Source organism: Ischnura elegans, chromosome 2 (assembly GCF_921293095.1).
Source record: "Ischnura elegans chromosome 2, ioIscEleg1.1, whole genome shotgun sequence".
Lineage (NCBI taxonomy): Eukaryota > Metazoa > Arthropoda > Insecta > Odonata > Coenagrionidae > Ischnura > Ischnura elegans.
The window spans coordinates 142509517-142526513 of NC_060247.1; the positions used below are offsets into that span (position 1 = coordinate 142509517).

Sequence of the window (16997 nt, forward strand, 5' to 3'; positions counted from 1 at the left end):
TCAACCGTCCGTCCAAAGAAATGCGTTTTCACTCACATCCTCGTTTTTCGTTCCACTTTCGTGTACTTTCATTCAAGTGCTCACCCCTATTTTCACGATAATGTTTTCCCATCGAGGACAAGTGCTGCAAATTTCGCGTTTAATTTGGATCCATGGAGCCTAGTGTTTCTCGCTCAAATATCGTTCAAATCGTTGAACAACTTCCACCATGTAGCATCTGAGTTTTTCCCGGCGTATGCTCTGCAGGAATATTTCTCGGGTTTCCCACGGGGTGTCGTATCGGGTGGGAAACCCGAGAAATATTCCTGCAACTTCCCCCATCTTTGGGCTTTTTATTTTAGGAGCTGCTTATTTGATTGCTAGAGAGGTGGGCTTTAGGATTAATCATCTTCATCAATTACGACTGAGACTGTTCATATCAAGTTCTGAGTAACGAATACTTCGTTCTCGCAATTCCTATCTGTAATCCACTCCCGTTAACGATAACTCCTGCACTACTCGCGACTGTTAGCTGTATTCACCTACTGGTTGCAGATTGCTGGCAGAAATCGCTAGTATTTTTTTACTCCGTATTTAAATTTAGCATTATACCGGTACATGTTGAATGGCGAGTACTGCTCTCCCTATGCAGTGTTTACGGAGGTTCGGGCACATGTCTTTATAGGACGAGTGTGTAAACTTTCCGTTGAGAGCTAACTTTTGTTGACAACGAGCAAGATTTACCACTCCGCCCTCTGGGTAATCATGTCCAATACTTCGATCTTTCTTTTCAACACATTATTTCGGTAAATGTTGCTATTTAATTATTCCACCCTTTCTCTATTATTTCATGCAAGTGCAATCCGCGATCCAACTCTTCCAGATGTATTGCATTTCTCTACGGGGAAGTGGTGACATCTATCAGTAAAAGTAAGCATCTGCTAATGTTGAGTTTGGTCAACGTGGCAACATAACCAAATAGCCTCAAGCACTAAATTGTGACCTAAAAATAACTGTAATGTAAACCAGTTTTCAGCGGTTCGTGGAATTCTTCTTTTGAATTTCTTAAACTTCCCTGATGTGTATATTTTATCTCTGAATGGATTTAAAGCATCTTTTATTCTTATTCGTGTATTCAAAGCCGTGATGAAGATTTCCGATACGTTTAGTTTTTATGAAAAAAGCACCATAAAGAGATCCATGAATTCATCGAGTTTATAATTTGACCTTTTAAATTAAAGTTTGAAACAATTACGTATTTGATTTCATTTTGTGCCGTGGATCTCTTGCGAAACTCAAATACCCCGCCTAACTTCAATTTCATCATTAACGAAGTATCTTCATCGAAGCAAGCATATAAAAAATGATTTTATAAATACTTTCAGGATAAAATCGACGAATTGACCGTTTGCATGCGCCAAAAATGAAGATTTTAAAACATGCTAATAAATCCACGCACATACAATAGGAAAATCATATAACCCTTCAAAGGAGACAAAATAAAAACGTACGTATGATGGAAAAATGTGTTCAATGATGGCCGTGATCCTGCAAGTATAACCAAGTAAATGATGAAAAGTGTTTAAATATCATTATCATGGTCGTACATTAAAAATTACACGGATGGCCGTACATTAATATTTAAATTTGAAAGTTGTGCGAAAATGTGTTACCTTATCCATGTCATACTTTTCTTCATTACGTTGGTACCAATATATAAGTTTTAAGAATGCGACCAATCTCTTTTAATAACATCGTAAATAATCTTTTGTGCCATTTACTGTAACGTACCTTTTTTAACATATGAAACTGCAATGAGGAATTTTGGCTGTAAATTGAAAATCAGCTGTTTCGTATTTCCACTGATTCGTGTTTTTTATGCTAATGATAAGGTAATGCTGCGACATTTGTGATTATGAGCAATCAATTACTTGGCGCATGGCTCTGATTTTTACTTTCATTAATAATTTATTTTTTTCGCCAAGCGGTAAAATGGTAAATTCATCAGATTTCGATGTTATCACTGAGCAGAGTCAAAAGTTGACGAATTTGAGTAATGGCTAATCTTAGGGTCAGTGGAGTGTAATTGAATCAATGGGAAATATGAAACTATCAAAAAAGCAATCAAAAACATATCAATAATGATGTCCACAGTATTAAGGTGTTGTGCTAACAGATCAAGATACTAATTTTCTGAATTTCCGCGCCTCTGAATTGTGCATCTGACTTTTGATGAAACGCGGACCGGTGAATGCAATGGTCGCACAGGTATCTCCAATAGTAAGTGGCCTTTTAATTCTCCTTTTTGATGGGCTTCTCTTTCTTTACGTTGCACAACCCCGAGTCGCCGCCATCACCGGCTTTTGTTTTGTCGGTCGGCCGCTCGTTGCGACACATCGCATGCGCACACATTGGTGTTCGAACGTAGGTTATGGTCGTATGCGGTGCTTGGCGCCGACTCGAGTCGCGTTTGTTTCGGCCTCAGCACAATTCACACCCGCGTGAGAACGATCGCACAAGGTCATTACCGCACGCACGCACATGCTTCTCTATCTCCCTACTGAGGGCGCCTTTGCTGTGCGGAGGCTCCTCTTGTACCTAATGCTGCACATATTGCATTACGATGATGCCACTAAAAACGTTTTTTAAAGCACCAGTGATCAAGTGAACTTGATTTCGAGGTCATTTAATTATTGGCCGGATTTAAAAAAAGTGAGCATCATCCTTCCGATAGTTCCCAGTGCCCTTAAGTCTCGACCGCTGGAGGTAGTTCGTATTTTGTCCAAAGAGATCTTTGTCTTTCGTCGTCGTGTGAACTCGATGTGAAGTTAGCGCCTCATTGGGAACGCGCTGTGCCGCCAATCCATTGGCACATGTTCCTCCTATCGCGCCATCCAAAATGAATACTTTCAGCACAAGCCATTTAAAAAATGATTCGCCCCAGGCGGATGCAAGTGCATATTCAAATCTCACGCGCACTCCTCTACGCACGAGGGTTCTTGCGAGGGAAGATTGCGGGAGGTGTCTGGTGGAGTCAATGAATGGAAGGCTTTCCAGTATTTTCAGTCTGAGACGGTGCAATTACGTAAGGATTTGTGAATTCGACCTGGAAAGAGGCGCAAGGATAGTGGCCTGATTATTTCACGCTATCAGTCTAAGAAAATCCAACAAAGTTAAGCTGGAAGGCGTCGCGTCGCAGAGACGGAGCGGCTTAATTTGTGGCTAAGTTATGATGGATAAAGTTAAGGCTTTAAGTGGGGCTTGCGTCGCCGAAGACGTGTATTTCCAAAGATCATAGATTTCTCCACATCGATTGACATGAGGCCCCACTAACCGTACGGTGATGTGTTGCTTGGAGCCAGAATGACTTGCAGCTAAGCTAGCGGGGGCTCCCCCCAGAAACGATATAGTCCTAAGTAGATATGGTCCTAAGTATTCCTCCTATACATGAAGCAACGACAATGCCTATGAATTTATTGTGTTTTTAACGGATAAATGTGAAGCTAACAGAAGCTTGCTTATGGATACCTACCACGTTTGTTGTGTATCCTGTAAAAGTATGTGTTAGATACATTGTCAATTTAGCCGTTATTCGAGGCACCCGAAGAACTCGGATGTTATGTTTCAATTTCATCAACACGGTGGGCAATTTTACCTTTGATAAGCAATAAAAAAAGGGATTGTCGCACTCTCATGAGAGAACATATTGAGTTTTAGTAGCCATATTTATCGTAAGATCCTGTGTATTTCTGCTTCTCCCGAAGTTGACTAATATGGAGGACCCCCGGTGCAGGGGTAATATGGCTAGCACCCTCTCCCGTGATCTCTCAGCCGGCTCTCACCCCTTCTTCTGCAAATATATGTCCTATTCATTTCTGGCCGCGTGGGTGGATAAGTTCTTTCCGCATTCATTAGCTCACAATTATGGCGATGGAGGACCACGTTGGTGGCGATGGTGCAGTGCGAATATGGAGCGCTGTTTGCTGCGCGGTGCCAGCACCAATCTCATTCTGGAGCGTGCGTTTTATGAGGAGGTATTGTGGGGTCAGTCAGTCATTGTTGATGAGTTGTACTGCAAGTACAGCCGACCTCCACGGAAATATGACTTATCGGACAAAAGTTAAGGGCGTTAATTTTGATTTAACAACATTAATTTTTTAGCTTTATCGACTCAAAAATATTCACATTTGTTTAGATAGATGCGAAACATTACTTAAGAATGTAGAACAAACTTTTAGTTTGCGATAATTTCACGGATGGAGGAATTTATTTGATCCATTGAAGCTTGACAAGATTTTATTTGATTCTAAAAACAAAAATGACCGAATGGACAAAAGTGGAGTGTATACTTGAAAGTGTGAGGACTGGTTTGGTATGTTGGTCAAAATCGTAGAAGTTTTAAATACAGAGTGAAGGAACTCAGAAGAAGTTTTGTATGCAATGACGGAAAATGTTGTTTTGCCAACCATTTTAGCAATAGGGTAGTTTCCTTCATCAAAGAAAACGAAAGGCATTGATTGCGATTCGTTACCCACCATTAGTGTATTCATAATACACAAATTATTTGGTTTTTGAAATACCGGTTTAGACGAATGGCAAGGGTCAAATTTTATCCTCATTTGAAAAAGGCCAGATTGGCGCCCATGCGATTCCACTCCGCATGACGTCACAGGGACCTAGTTTCTACACGAGAGGATAGGAGTTATACATCGTCTGAGGTTACCAATGCATGCATGAGGCACAGAACTCAGGGAAACATGTCTTAATAATCACCTATTAAAACTGGCTAAGTTCGGAAAGTTTTCTTCGTTTGATAAGGTATTAATAAACCTTTTTTAAGCCAAGCGCTACCATCCAGCAAGGTACTCAGCTATCCCCTAGCATCCTGGGACGTATCAGCGCTTAGCCTCGCCTCAAGGTCACCTCACCGGGCGGGAGGGGGAACCAGAAATACGACGTACGGAGATATTTCCCGGCATTCATACTTAAGCGTCGCGTTTTCGCGCTTTTGAAAATTTTCACTTTTCATTTAATCGTGAAAAATAGATGTTGTCATTTTAAAATCTAAAAGCGTGAAATACGTATTCCAGGAGTAATAATCTTTCGATTTAAGCAATAAAAAAATAATAGGAAATAATAGAAGTGGGGAATAAATACATTAGATGCTACATATGAAGTATGTTTCTCTATGGTAGCGGTCTTGGACGTTGACAACAGCAGAGAAGTCAAAAGATTGTAGGCATTCGAAATGTGGTGCTACAGAAGAATGATGAATATAGAATGTGAACCGAGTGAAAAATGAATATGAAAAAAATTAGCCTAGGGAAGCATAAGCTTGAAGAGGTGAAAGAGTATGCAAATCCGAATAACCAACGATAGACGAATCAAGAAAGAAATAGTCAGTAGAATATCTCTTGTGAACAGGGCTTTCTACAAAAAGAAGAACCTTCTTGCTGATGAGAATACAAGCATAGAAGTAATAACTATTATTAGTTATCTTATCTATCTAGTTATTAGTCACTTATTACTCTTAGTAATTATCCTTAAGGAAACAATTCATCAGGTGCTACATATGGAGTATGCTTCTCTATGGAAGCGAGGCTTGGACGTTGACAGCTGCAGAGAAGTCAAAGAGTGGAAGCATTCGAAATGTGGTGCTACCGAAGAATGATGAAGATAAAATGGATCGACCGTGTAAGGAAGTGCTAAGAAGAGTGAATGAAAAGAGAAGTCTTCTAAAAAAACTTAAGCAGAAGACGGGACAACTTAGTTGTCCACATTTTGAGGCACGATGGTCTGATGAAGACAATCGTTGAAGGACTAGTGGAAGGGAAAAAGGGCAAGGGACGGCTCCGAATAAGTTGTATCGGACAAAGGGTTATAAAGGATATAAAAGAGAATAAATATGTAGCTATGAAAAGGTTAGCTGATAGGAGAGAGGAATGGGGAGCTACGTCAAACCGATATTAGGAATGCTGACAAACGATGATGAATGACAATGGGCTTGAATTAGATTTTATGGAAAAATTCGAAATTGCCACTGGTCCGGACGGACTTTGTAATGATGTTTCATTTTGTACTGACTCACCTTAGTTGAAGTTAAGCATCCCCATGACGTAAGCAAAACCCTGACTCACCCTCCACTCACGCACCACCATTTGTATGTCTTCTGTTATATCGGCCTTCTTTCATTTGTTCACCCACAGTTATTTCCCCCTCCCTCCAATTCCATGTGCCCCCACCTCCTTCCTACCTGTACTCTGGGTATAAATACTGAATAGTGCTGGTTGCATAACCTTGAAAATGACATAATATGTTGAAACCATGGTCCGTTGTCGAGTTTTGGAATTAAAAAGTGTGGAAATTGCCGTTCGTGTTCTGTTCTGTTGTTATCATGGCTAAGAATTCTGCCCTGTTACGTGAGGGCCCCGTCAAACTGGAATTGTGTCTGAACAAGTGATGTGATTTTACGATAATGAATTACAGTTAACGATTACATCTTTGATAATGTTTTCTTGAAATCGATACACTATTTCAAAAAGTAATTTTGATTGTTAATCTATTCAAAATTTCTGCGAGTAATCGTGACATTTGAGTAATATTTACGTCACATTTGAGAAATCGAAAGTGAAACTTAGAATTCATTCTGCGCGCGCGGATCCAAAGCCTGTCCCAAACCTCACTAGTCCACTCATGTTAGTGTGAAAATGTTTGGTGGAACATTTGCTTATGACTGAAGTGCTTAAATCAAACATTTTTACTATTATTTTATGTAATGACATTACAACGCTGGCTTTATCGCTGGTGCTTGAGAAAATGGGGATCGGGTTGGTGTGATGGCTCGAGTGTTGGCCTTCCACCCGGCGGCCTCGGGTGCAAAACCCGGCGATGGCAGAGAGTTTTCAGAGACTCCGCGATCCCTGCTTGAATGCTGCGTGGAGGGAATCTCGAGCGCAACACTCCGTCCGTCGGATGGGACGTTAGGCCGTGGTCCCCTTGGCGCCTTTCGTTAAGAGCAGGCTAATGCCGACGCCGGGTTTCTCTCCACCCTTCCTTACCTACCCTTCCCTCATGTCGCAAATGCTGTCGGTCGCCTCCTCCAAATACCTTACCATACTTGAGGAAATATAGACAGCGATTGTATCATGAATGTATACAACCAAAATTAAAAGTAATTTTAATCGTAACTGTAATCCAACGTATCACTTTTTCTAATGGTAATTTTTCACTGTAATGAAATAAAATAACAAATAAATTGATAGTGTCATTTTATTTAGGCTCCATAAATCTTTTTAGTACTTTTCGCATCAACGGCCTGAACTGACTAGACAAATGCGTGGCGGACGCATTCAGAAGTTATGCGAGCACATCCTTCGTTCACCCTCGTATACTCGTGGCACAGGGATAACGATGAAGAAAATAGAATGCCGAATACAGAGTTTTCATTCTTTCCAAGTTAATCGCTCTATCGCCCTATTAACTGCGTATCCACATTCCACTATCCTTCCATTTGCCATTTGCTTCTCGTCCTTCGCTTTACGTTTGCGCTTTAATGTTTATTTACCCAATTTAATAATTTTTGATAAGTCATAATTGAATTTTATTTCTTCGCTCTTCCAAAGCCTTTACTTATTGTTAGAGCTTACCTTCCGTGGATACACTTATTTTAGCTAGATACTACATGTTCATTACTTTTTCATTTCTATACACATGATGGATTAATCACAAGACGACCAAAGTTATGCGCTTTTCTAAAGCATCGCGTGCAGGGAATGTGGCGCTAAAGATAAAAGCAGGAGGGGAAAATTGAGGAGATGGAGTAATTCAAGTATTTGGACAGATATTAGAGGAAAACGGATGTTGCAGTAAGGATATCAGGAAGCGAATTGCATTGGCAAAGGAGGCGTTCATGAACAGGAAGGAGCTTCTGAGAGGATCGCTGTGTAAGAATTTTAGGAAAAGGTTTGTAGTAGGTCTGATCTTGAGTGTAGCTCTCTACGGTGCGGAAACGTGGACACTTAGAAAGGAAGACGAGAGAAGACTGGAGGCATTCCAGGTGTGGGTGTGGCGGAGAATGGAGAGGGTGAAATGGACGGAGAGGAGGAGGAACGACGAAGTGCTGGACATGGTGGGTGAGGAGAGGCAGCTTTTAGAAGAGATATTTAGGAGGACACAGAAGGTATGAATGAAGGGAGTAGGTACTTAGCGGGGAGTGGATGTTGAAAACGGTGTTAGAGGGTAGAATGCGATAGGTATTCAGATAGAATGAAAGGGAGTAGGTCTTATTGTGAGTTGAGGAGGGAAGTGGTTGATCCCAGAATTCTTCTCAAGTACTCCACCTTAATCGATAGAATACTTTAGCGGATGCCACGTTTAATGGGCTGTTTATGGCCTGAGAATTCTGATTGTGAGGCTGTTTATTACTGGGATGTTTATTATTGGTTTGATTGCGAAGGCGATGCAATATGTGATGCGTGATTAGGTTGGACCTCACGAGTGCGCCATCTCTCTCTCTCTCTATCTCTCTCTCTGTGATTTCGATTGCAATGAAGTGCGGGTCGCATGCTGAATGTTGGTGTTGGTCACCCCCTGCCAAACATCCCATCTCGGAGGGTAGGGCGTTTGAGAAATGAACGCAAACGGAGGTTTTGCTGAATTTTATGCGATGCATGTAGAGCGATGGAGTTACGTCCACTCATTGACCGCAATTCATTCGGCGTAAGATGGGAGGATGAGGTAATTTACGACGAAAAATGAATTGCTCCTCATTCGGCCTCCTCCTCTCGTAAGTTCAAAATAAGAAAACGCAAAAGTTGCCGCCCACTTTCAATGAGTTGGTGACGTGATTGGAGGTCTGAATCATTGCCTCGTCCATGGAGATACGTTCATTGCGGGGAGGAATCGTTCAGAGGAGTGTAAACAACCACGAAGCACGAGAGGCCGATTCGCGGAGCCCACGAGTGACTAAGGAGTGGTGATATGTCGTGCCGCAAACATCTGCCGTCGAATATTTCCAATAAACAGCTAGAGAATAGGTGACACATATCGAGAAACATAAGAATACTTGTGTCGCTTTATTTTTTAAACTCTATCGCTATGGAAATGAATTAAAATACAGAAATGGCGACGGAAACGGACGCTTTCTCTCGAGTAGCACTGCGGGCGGCGGCGGCGTGCCTGTCCACTCACCCAGCTCATTCCATGGTCAGTGGCGCCGCCAGGGATGGACGACAGCACACGACAAACGACTGCTTGATTTGGGATTATCATTGTTGTGACTATTTGGTTGCTATTCGAAATGAAAGTTTGCAATGAAAAACACTTCGATAGAAATAAAAATTGCGTCGAAGGAAACGACATCTTCAACCTTTCCTGGCTCTTAGCAGTGTACCTAAATGTCCCTCATTTATTAACAGCAATTTGGTTGGGCTTCTAGAACTTTTTCAACCACGGAGAGCAATCACGTGCTCTGATACTTCTTAATAATCTTACTTCCTTCTCTGCAGGAATCAATTTCTCATCACGTGTGGTCTGCGCGCGCTGCAGCTAAGTAAGCGGAATGGAAATCGTTTCGGAAAATTCATTGTTTTTTTTGCATGCATTCATGTTCTCTTCCAGTCGCGCGCTCTTCATTTCCTGCCGTCAATTGCATTCCTTCCTCGTGCAAATTTTACCTAGATTTTAATCTAGCGTTGCGAGCCGTAATCCCAACCATGGCTTCGCGAACATCATATCTATTAGAACCCTATCATGTTTCCAGGTCCGATAAATAAAGAGATATATATGCTGCCGAACGGTATGGCTTGGGAATTCGTTTTTCCTCCGAGCGGCATGGAACTTGAATAAACGCTAAGCGGACCTTCATTCTCCTTTTGATTTTCTGAACACACACTCATTGAGGCGGCTTATTTTCTGTACATGCATCTTTGCCTCGCCTGGCTTCTTTCGTCGAATTTACGTAGTTAATAGGTTATAGTTAGTTGGGGACGTCATCGCACCAGCCCCAACTGCAATTTCACTCCATCTTCAATTACTCTACGCTCACTCATAATGGACGCGTTGCTCACGGGTGAGAATAGGCAAGGGGTGGACATAAGCGCGCGTGCAGGAAGGGGTCTATAATTAGGAGAGGAAAGCGAGAATAGTCTTGGATTTTCCATTCATACATTATTATCGAAGTCACAGATTGTATCATGGGATGTATGGGTGAGCAAGCATCGTTCAGCATTGGACAATGGCGATTTGTTTGAAGATGACTCTCCGACCAGCCTAGGCACGTTTTCTCGAATCGAACGAATCATTTAAAGACAAGGTTTGCATAAAGGCCGTTTTACACGGTACACGGAATTGCGCAGGTTAGAGCTGCATTAATATCTAAAATGGCGTGGAATTGCGCGAATGCATGAACGAAATTAGAATAGGGGCTATTTTGCCTTCTCACGTACACGCATTCTCGCATGTGTTCTAGCAATTCACCGCTTTACACGACGCAATTTTGATTGCGCCTTCACACGTACGTCAGACTGCGCAATTCCGTGTACCGTGTAAAACGGCCTTAAGAGCCATGTTTGCACGACCAAGGAGCCTAGAGTCTAAGCCGCGGCTCGAAAATGATTACTTGCTCGCAACTATTATCAGCACAGAATAATTACTTCCCAAGGGTACCTATGTACAAATGCGCTTCGTAGTAGCAGAAGTAGAAGAACAAAAGAAGTGTCGATCGTTCGTGAAAAAGGTTTATGAGAAAATTTAATTTCGAATTAACATTGATCTCCCAGATGAATTAAATTGAAACAAAAAGCACTCTCTCACTATATATATATTTCCATCGTCATTGAATCAACTTTTCCGGCGGGCGATATATCCACAGCCATCGATTCCATAAGTTAAACTGTTTCAACTTCGAGGAAAGAGAAGTACACCTTGATGAAGAGGATGGTTCTGCTTGATGTTTCTCTGACCTGATTCGCATTTGAAACTTGGCAAGGATAACAAATGAATGGCAGCGTGCGCAACCGTTCACAGCGCGCCTCTTTCGACTCTCAGCCGTGCACGTTGGATTGCTGCTCTCTTCCAACATTCCAGAATAATAGCGGACCGTAGTGGCATCACGATGAATTCAATGAGACATTTGCGAGTGCACATTGAAAGTAAAACTTTCGCCGATCGAATTAATAGCTTGAGGCGAGAGTTTCCTGAGCACGCATTGTTTACGGCGCAAATGCGGTGGAAGTCCCTGGCAACGAGTTGAACAATGGCAGCACGCTCACAAACACACGCGACAATGCAATGGCGGGGCAGTTGCATGCAACTAACTCACCCTGGGATGAAACAGCCCGTTGACTGCGAGAGGAACGACGACCCACGCTCTGCGCCGACGAACATCACAGCGCCGACTGCTCTCTCTCTCTCTCTCTCCCATGACCACCACCCCCCTCCCCTCTCAGGCGTTCGATACACCCTCCCTCCCTTCTGTGGGTGGGAGACAAAGAGACAGACTGACTGCTTTGCGCACGCGCCGTTCCACTCCGTCGCGGGAGTTCCCCCCCCCCCCCCCCCTAATACTAGGGATCGAATAAAAAGCGAAGCGCAAAGGCGGGTCATACCTACGTGGCCGAAACAGATCGTGTTTTTCAGCATTTCACCGAGTTGCCTGATGATGGCACTTCTGGCCTTAAGATGCTGGCGGGATTTCAGGCGAAACTATCTTCATCGGACCTTGGACAACGCGGTGGAAACCCGGAAAACATAATCGCTTGCAATGGAACAGATACAAAAAGTAAAACTATACCTACTATACAAATATATCTATTAGAGAGAATGCTCGAATATCTGGGAGATAGAACGCCCGCGGTGACTGCACATTTGGGAAAAGCTGGGGGCAACATTTAAACTGAAAAGCGGATCAGGCGTGGCTGTTATTTATGAAACAGATTATTTTTCTCAGGATTCCACCTTGTTGGCTGATGATTTCAGTTCTATTTATTTCAAGTTCTTTGAATTAGCTATAATGAAGTAAAAGTTACATCAGGTGTTCCACAAGGAAGCGTAATCGGCCCCCTTTTGTTCATTATTTACATTAATGATCTCTGCTCCCGCATTAGCAGTTAAATACGTTTATTTGCTGACGACGCTGTCAACTATCGCGAAAATAGTGATGACTCTGACTATGAAATTCTATCATCGGCTTTAAACAACGTCCATTTGTGGAGCCAAGAGTGAGGACTCGAACTTAATCTGAGCAAATGCATGTCGGTAAATTTTTTGCAGAGTTCTTCCAACTATAACCATATTTATACGGTGGATGGCATTAACACAAAGGCACCGGACGAAGTGAAGTGCCTGGGAGTAACGATAACCTCGAACCTCTTGTGGGGAACACGTATAAGGAATATTTGCGGCATAGCCCTGAAGTAATTAGTATTCGTCAAGCGTATTGTGGGAAGATTTTTGGATGAGAAAGTAAAAGAAAGGTGATATGTCACACTCGTCCGACCGCATCTTGAATATGAAGCGAGCGTATGGGATCCGGTGCAGAAAGACTTAATCAGCGAACTGAATAAAATATAAAGGAAGGCTGTGAGTTTCGTCAAAAACTGCTACGGGCGTACAGACAGTGTTACCCAGATGTTAAGCGAATTGGGCTGGGAGCCGCTGGAGACTCGGAGGCTGCGCGGCAGGCTTAGATTGCTTGAAGAATTGAGAATGGATATCTTTAAGAGCGACCCGGAGAACATAATATTATAGCCCCACTATATGTCCAATGGGGAAAGAAGCGATAAATTAAGAGAGATTTTTAGCCGAACGGATAGATACGGGAATTCGTTTTTCCCCCGAATGATAAAGGACTTTAATAAATGCTAATCGCAATTTCGCATTTCCTTTTTATGTGTAAACGACTTGTGTCCTAACACCCCCTGCTACGCGTCTTTTTAGGCGTATGTAGGTGTAGAGTAAGAATAAACATTTAGGGCGGGTAGGTAGTGCCCTCTTCAGTGGAATCCAATCGTATGTATCACGTTAGTCCGGCGCCTTTTTTTTCAAGACGATCAGGTTTAAGAATTCGTGATCTAAAAATGCGCGAAATGGTTATAAAAATTATAAAAAAGTTTCAGGTTCGTGCGACGTCGGATAGCCGTGCCCGAGGCGCCTAAAGGCGCCTATAAGGCCTAAATGCAGTTATTTTGAATATTGAGTTTTTCGACCTGGATAAATCATTTTCTTTATTAGTCTTTTGGTCAAAAATTTCAAAAGTGTAGTCATATTTCGATTCAATCAAAGTTGGCAATTTGTGTTCAGGAAAGCTTTTGCGGTGGTGTTTTTCCTGTAAATAATAAATGCTGGTTGGACTCTTATTTCTTGGTCCCACTTATATTATAATCAGTCAAGAGTTTTACTGCTCGCTCGGCATGACCATTAACCACCCTCAAATTTAGCACATTCTCTTCGCCTCCGATGAAATCTTCCCTCTTCCTCCAAAATTGTAGAGAAACATTGAAAAAGGAAGTATTGATATCGAGGATGGGGAATAAAAGTCCTGTGTTTTTAATGCTCAAGCCCAGTGACTGAGATTCTCATTGTTTATGCAGTTGACAATTTGGTCCATGGAGTTGGTTGCTCGATTTTTAAGCTAGTTGAAATTTCTTTATTGTATTGTAGTGATTTGTTTCATCGCTTTCCGTCCGTCTTTTGTTGACTTCAACTGTCTTGGATCGTGGACCTAAACTGTTGTTTCCCATTTATTCTCACCATTGAGGCCGGTAATCACAGCATCAACGCGAACCACTGACTCCACGCTGTTTACCTTAGCAACGTAGGACCCAATTCAAGACGTGGTTTATAGCAGGTTGCTTGGAGCTCAGCGCGACCCATGAGGCCTTTGACTAGTGATGCTGGTCTATAGCAAGCTCATCATGAAAAACCTTATTATTGCGACTTAGTTTTGTCCTAGCAACGAGGCTATTGTTATCGAATTTGATATCAAAGGAGACATATTGGGATTAAAAAAAACATGGAGATATGAGATAAAACTATATAAACATAAACAATAGTTAATCTCCTGCTAAAACATCGAGACAGGAGATGGGCAGCTAAATTGAATGTTAGCACCAGATATGGTTGTTCTTTCAATTGTGATGGAATATTGCGTCTGATGAAGTCTTCTCGGATCCGGGTCCGATGGTGCATGTTGGCGGACGTTTCCCCTGACAATCTGACCCGTTGTGGTACGCGAGAAGAATTCTTCAGATGCCATCCGCCGGGAAAATCTCAAATCATTCGTCTTACTGTGCCATTTTCGTAAAAGAGCTGCGAAGCTGTCTTTCGTCCTTTTTTCTGATTTCGTCGTTTTTAAAAGTCGAGCTCATCTGCTCGTGTCGTCGTTCCGTTGGACGTCTGAGACGGATGAAGCGTAGACACGAGCCCATAGGTTGGTCCTTTTCAGATGAAACTAGGCCCTTCAAAATTAAGGTATCGAGTACAAGCCATCACTGCCAGTATCCTGCCTGTTAGGAATCTTAAGTACAACAGTTTAGTCGTCAGCGTAAGTGACAGCTTTGGAGTGACCGCTACTCAGCACATAAATTCACCGCTATCTGTTGATATCGATACCGGAAATCAATGCTCACGTGTAATAAAGCGATGACGTCACAATCGCCTACCGACTTGCCACGGTGTACTTCCCTCTCAGACACGCTAATTCTGTGCTTCGATATCTTCGTCAGCAACTTACGCGATTCAGATGAGTTACTCTGGGAATGTATATTGGATGTAACGGCATCCCTAATCGATGGTGAGCCACTCAGCGATTTTCCTTTAATGTGATAATCCGCCATTCCGCGGTATTGAATGAATATCCAGCACCAATAAACTGCCTCATTTCTCTCGAATTTAACGGTCTTTTAAAATGCAAAGAGAGCTGAACGCAAATGTGGGACGTGTGCTATTCGGGCTTGCTCCTCGTGGAAAGAAAGTGATTTTCTATTTGATTTTTGGACCAATATTTAGCACTACCCAGCATCCTCAAATGATACGAGAGATGTTGCGCAATATTTATATCATTATAGCTCAGTGGTTAGTCCTCCTTTTCCTTTTTTTCCACACAGACGCAGATGCACTCTCAATACAAACACGTAATAATGGGAAGTGGGCGAAAGAGCGCGCGTTGTCATTGTTGCGCGATCCTCGCGTCCTCCGAAATCGATTCGCTTTTGTTTCCTCGCATGACTGCGCGTGGTGTTTGTGCTCGTATTGCAGCCGTCATTTGTTCGATTTCGAAGCAGAGCGGGAAGATGACACTGCAAGCAGCGCTGTTCATGGCATACGAGTGCGGTCTTGAATGAACGAATCGCAGAGCTAGATCAGCGCAGGAATCACCTTATCCTTTGGGATGCCCATTCTCTCTGGACACGCACCATTTGATGTCCAGCATGTGGTGCAGCAATCGTATCGAGAGTGTCATTTGTTTTCAGAGGCTTAAATAGTTGCGCGATGTCACTGAAGAGGTAGTACTCATAAGGGGAAGCTACGAATGTCGACACCGCGATTCGAGGGCCGCGTGTCCTGATTGGTACACACAGTTGCCGAATTGGCTTCATTGATATTGATTGCTTTTCAATCGTAAAATCAGCCAGTCCAATGCCATCGCCCCCGCCATTGCTATGTGGGAAAAAATCATTCATTTGAGAAAAATACTGCTAATGAGCGGAATACGTATAAAAAATAAAAAAAGAGTTGAAAACTATTTTGAAGTATTCATGATCAATGGACAGTAAACAATTTCCTAGCTCAAGCTTCGAGGCATTGATCTTTGGATTTTTAGTTTTCATTACCTTGAATCACGATGGCAGGGGGCATGGCTATGTTTAGGCATAATTTACAATGCGAATATAAATATGTAATTACAATAGAAAATGTCGGAGCGAGCAACTAATAAATTGCCATTTCTATTTCCCTTTCGTACAAAATCGAATAATTCGGACACTTCCGTCACTCGCGGTCACTTCAAATATATATTAGTGGGGATTCTTAAATGACGTTCTCCGTGTCGCTCCCAAGGATATATTCTTAAATACTCAAGCAATCTAAGCCTCCGAATATCTAACGTCTCCCAGCTTAAACCGTTTAACATCTGGGTAACGCTGTCTGTACGCCCTTAGAGGCTTTTGACTAATCGTGCATCTTTCCTTGGCATTATGTTAATTTCACGGATTGAGTCCTTCCACACCGGATCCCGAATATTCAACGTGTGGTCGGACGAAAGCGAAATAGCACTCTCTCTCTCTCTCACTTACGAAGGTGTGGGTATTTCTCTTTCTCTTGTCGTGCCAGTCCCATTGCTCAAGAAATAGCGCAAGCTCAGTCCTCGCCAATATGTATTATGGAAAATCTTCATCGAGCGCTTAGTTAAAAAAATTCCCTAAAATCTGAATTCATCTTTATCAATGTCGATATTCGGGTCGATTGCGATAGAGAAAACAAGAGAGAGGCCAGTTCTATTTATTTCCACGATCTGTCGCGTCTATATCGGCGAATGATCGATGGCCTTAACCCTTTCGTAGATAAGTTGATGACGTCAGGAACTCGTGTGGAGTGGGCCGCCGCTTCTTCGCTTCTCCTCGACACTGTGCATCGGCCTCGCGCGATTTGCTTTTGTGGTTTATTCCCTCGTGAGCGACTCACTGAGCGGTTCTCCGTGAACGGGCGAATCAACTCATACTCTAATGACGTCACCAGGTCGTGAAATACGGGCGGTAACTTTTGCGTCATTCTTTTGTTATAAACTCATAGATTATGGCGGTGGCTGGTGTTGAGCATGCGTTTTCTTTCGTCGTAACTTTCCTTTGTCTCCATTCTGTCTGAATGTCTCCATTCATGTCTGAATGTCTTCATTCATTTCTGAATGTCTCCATTCAGCTATTTCAAATAATTTCGATTTCGGGGTGACTCAGCTCTCTGCAATTAAAAACAACGCAGACAGTGGAGGAACATTGGTTTCGTGTCTTCTTTCGGAAATATTT

At 42.5% G+C, this 16997-nt stretch overlaps 1 protein-coding gene across 2 annotated transcripts in view; it reads right to left on the reverse strand.

Annotated features, from left to right (window-relative positions):
* Nucleotides 1-11370, reverse strand: part of LOC124154732 (protein FAM166B-like) — a 75610-nt gene extending 64240 nt beyond the window's left edge. Inside the window, exon 1 of one of the 2 annotated variants that reach the window (XM_046528625.1) lies at nucleotides 11300-11370. In XM_046528625.1, the coding sequence (XP_046384581.1) occupies nucleotides 11300-11364 (65 nt within the window). In that variant the 5' untranslated portion in view covers nucleotides 11365-11370. The remainder of the gene's footprint in view (nucleotides 1-11299) is intronic. The other variant, XM_046528627.1, reaches the window with a different exon arrangement.
* Nucleotides 11371-16997: the final 5627 nt, after the last annotated feature.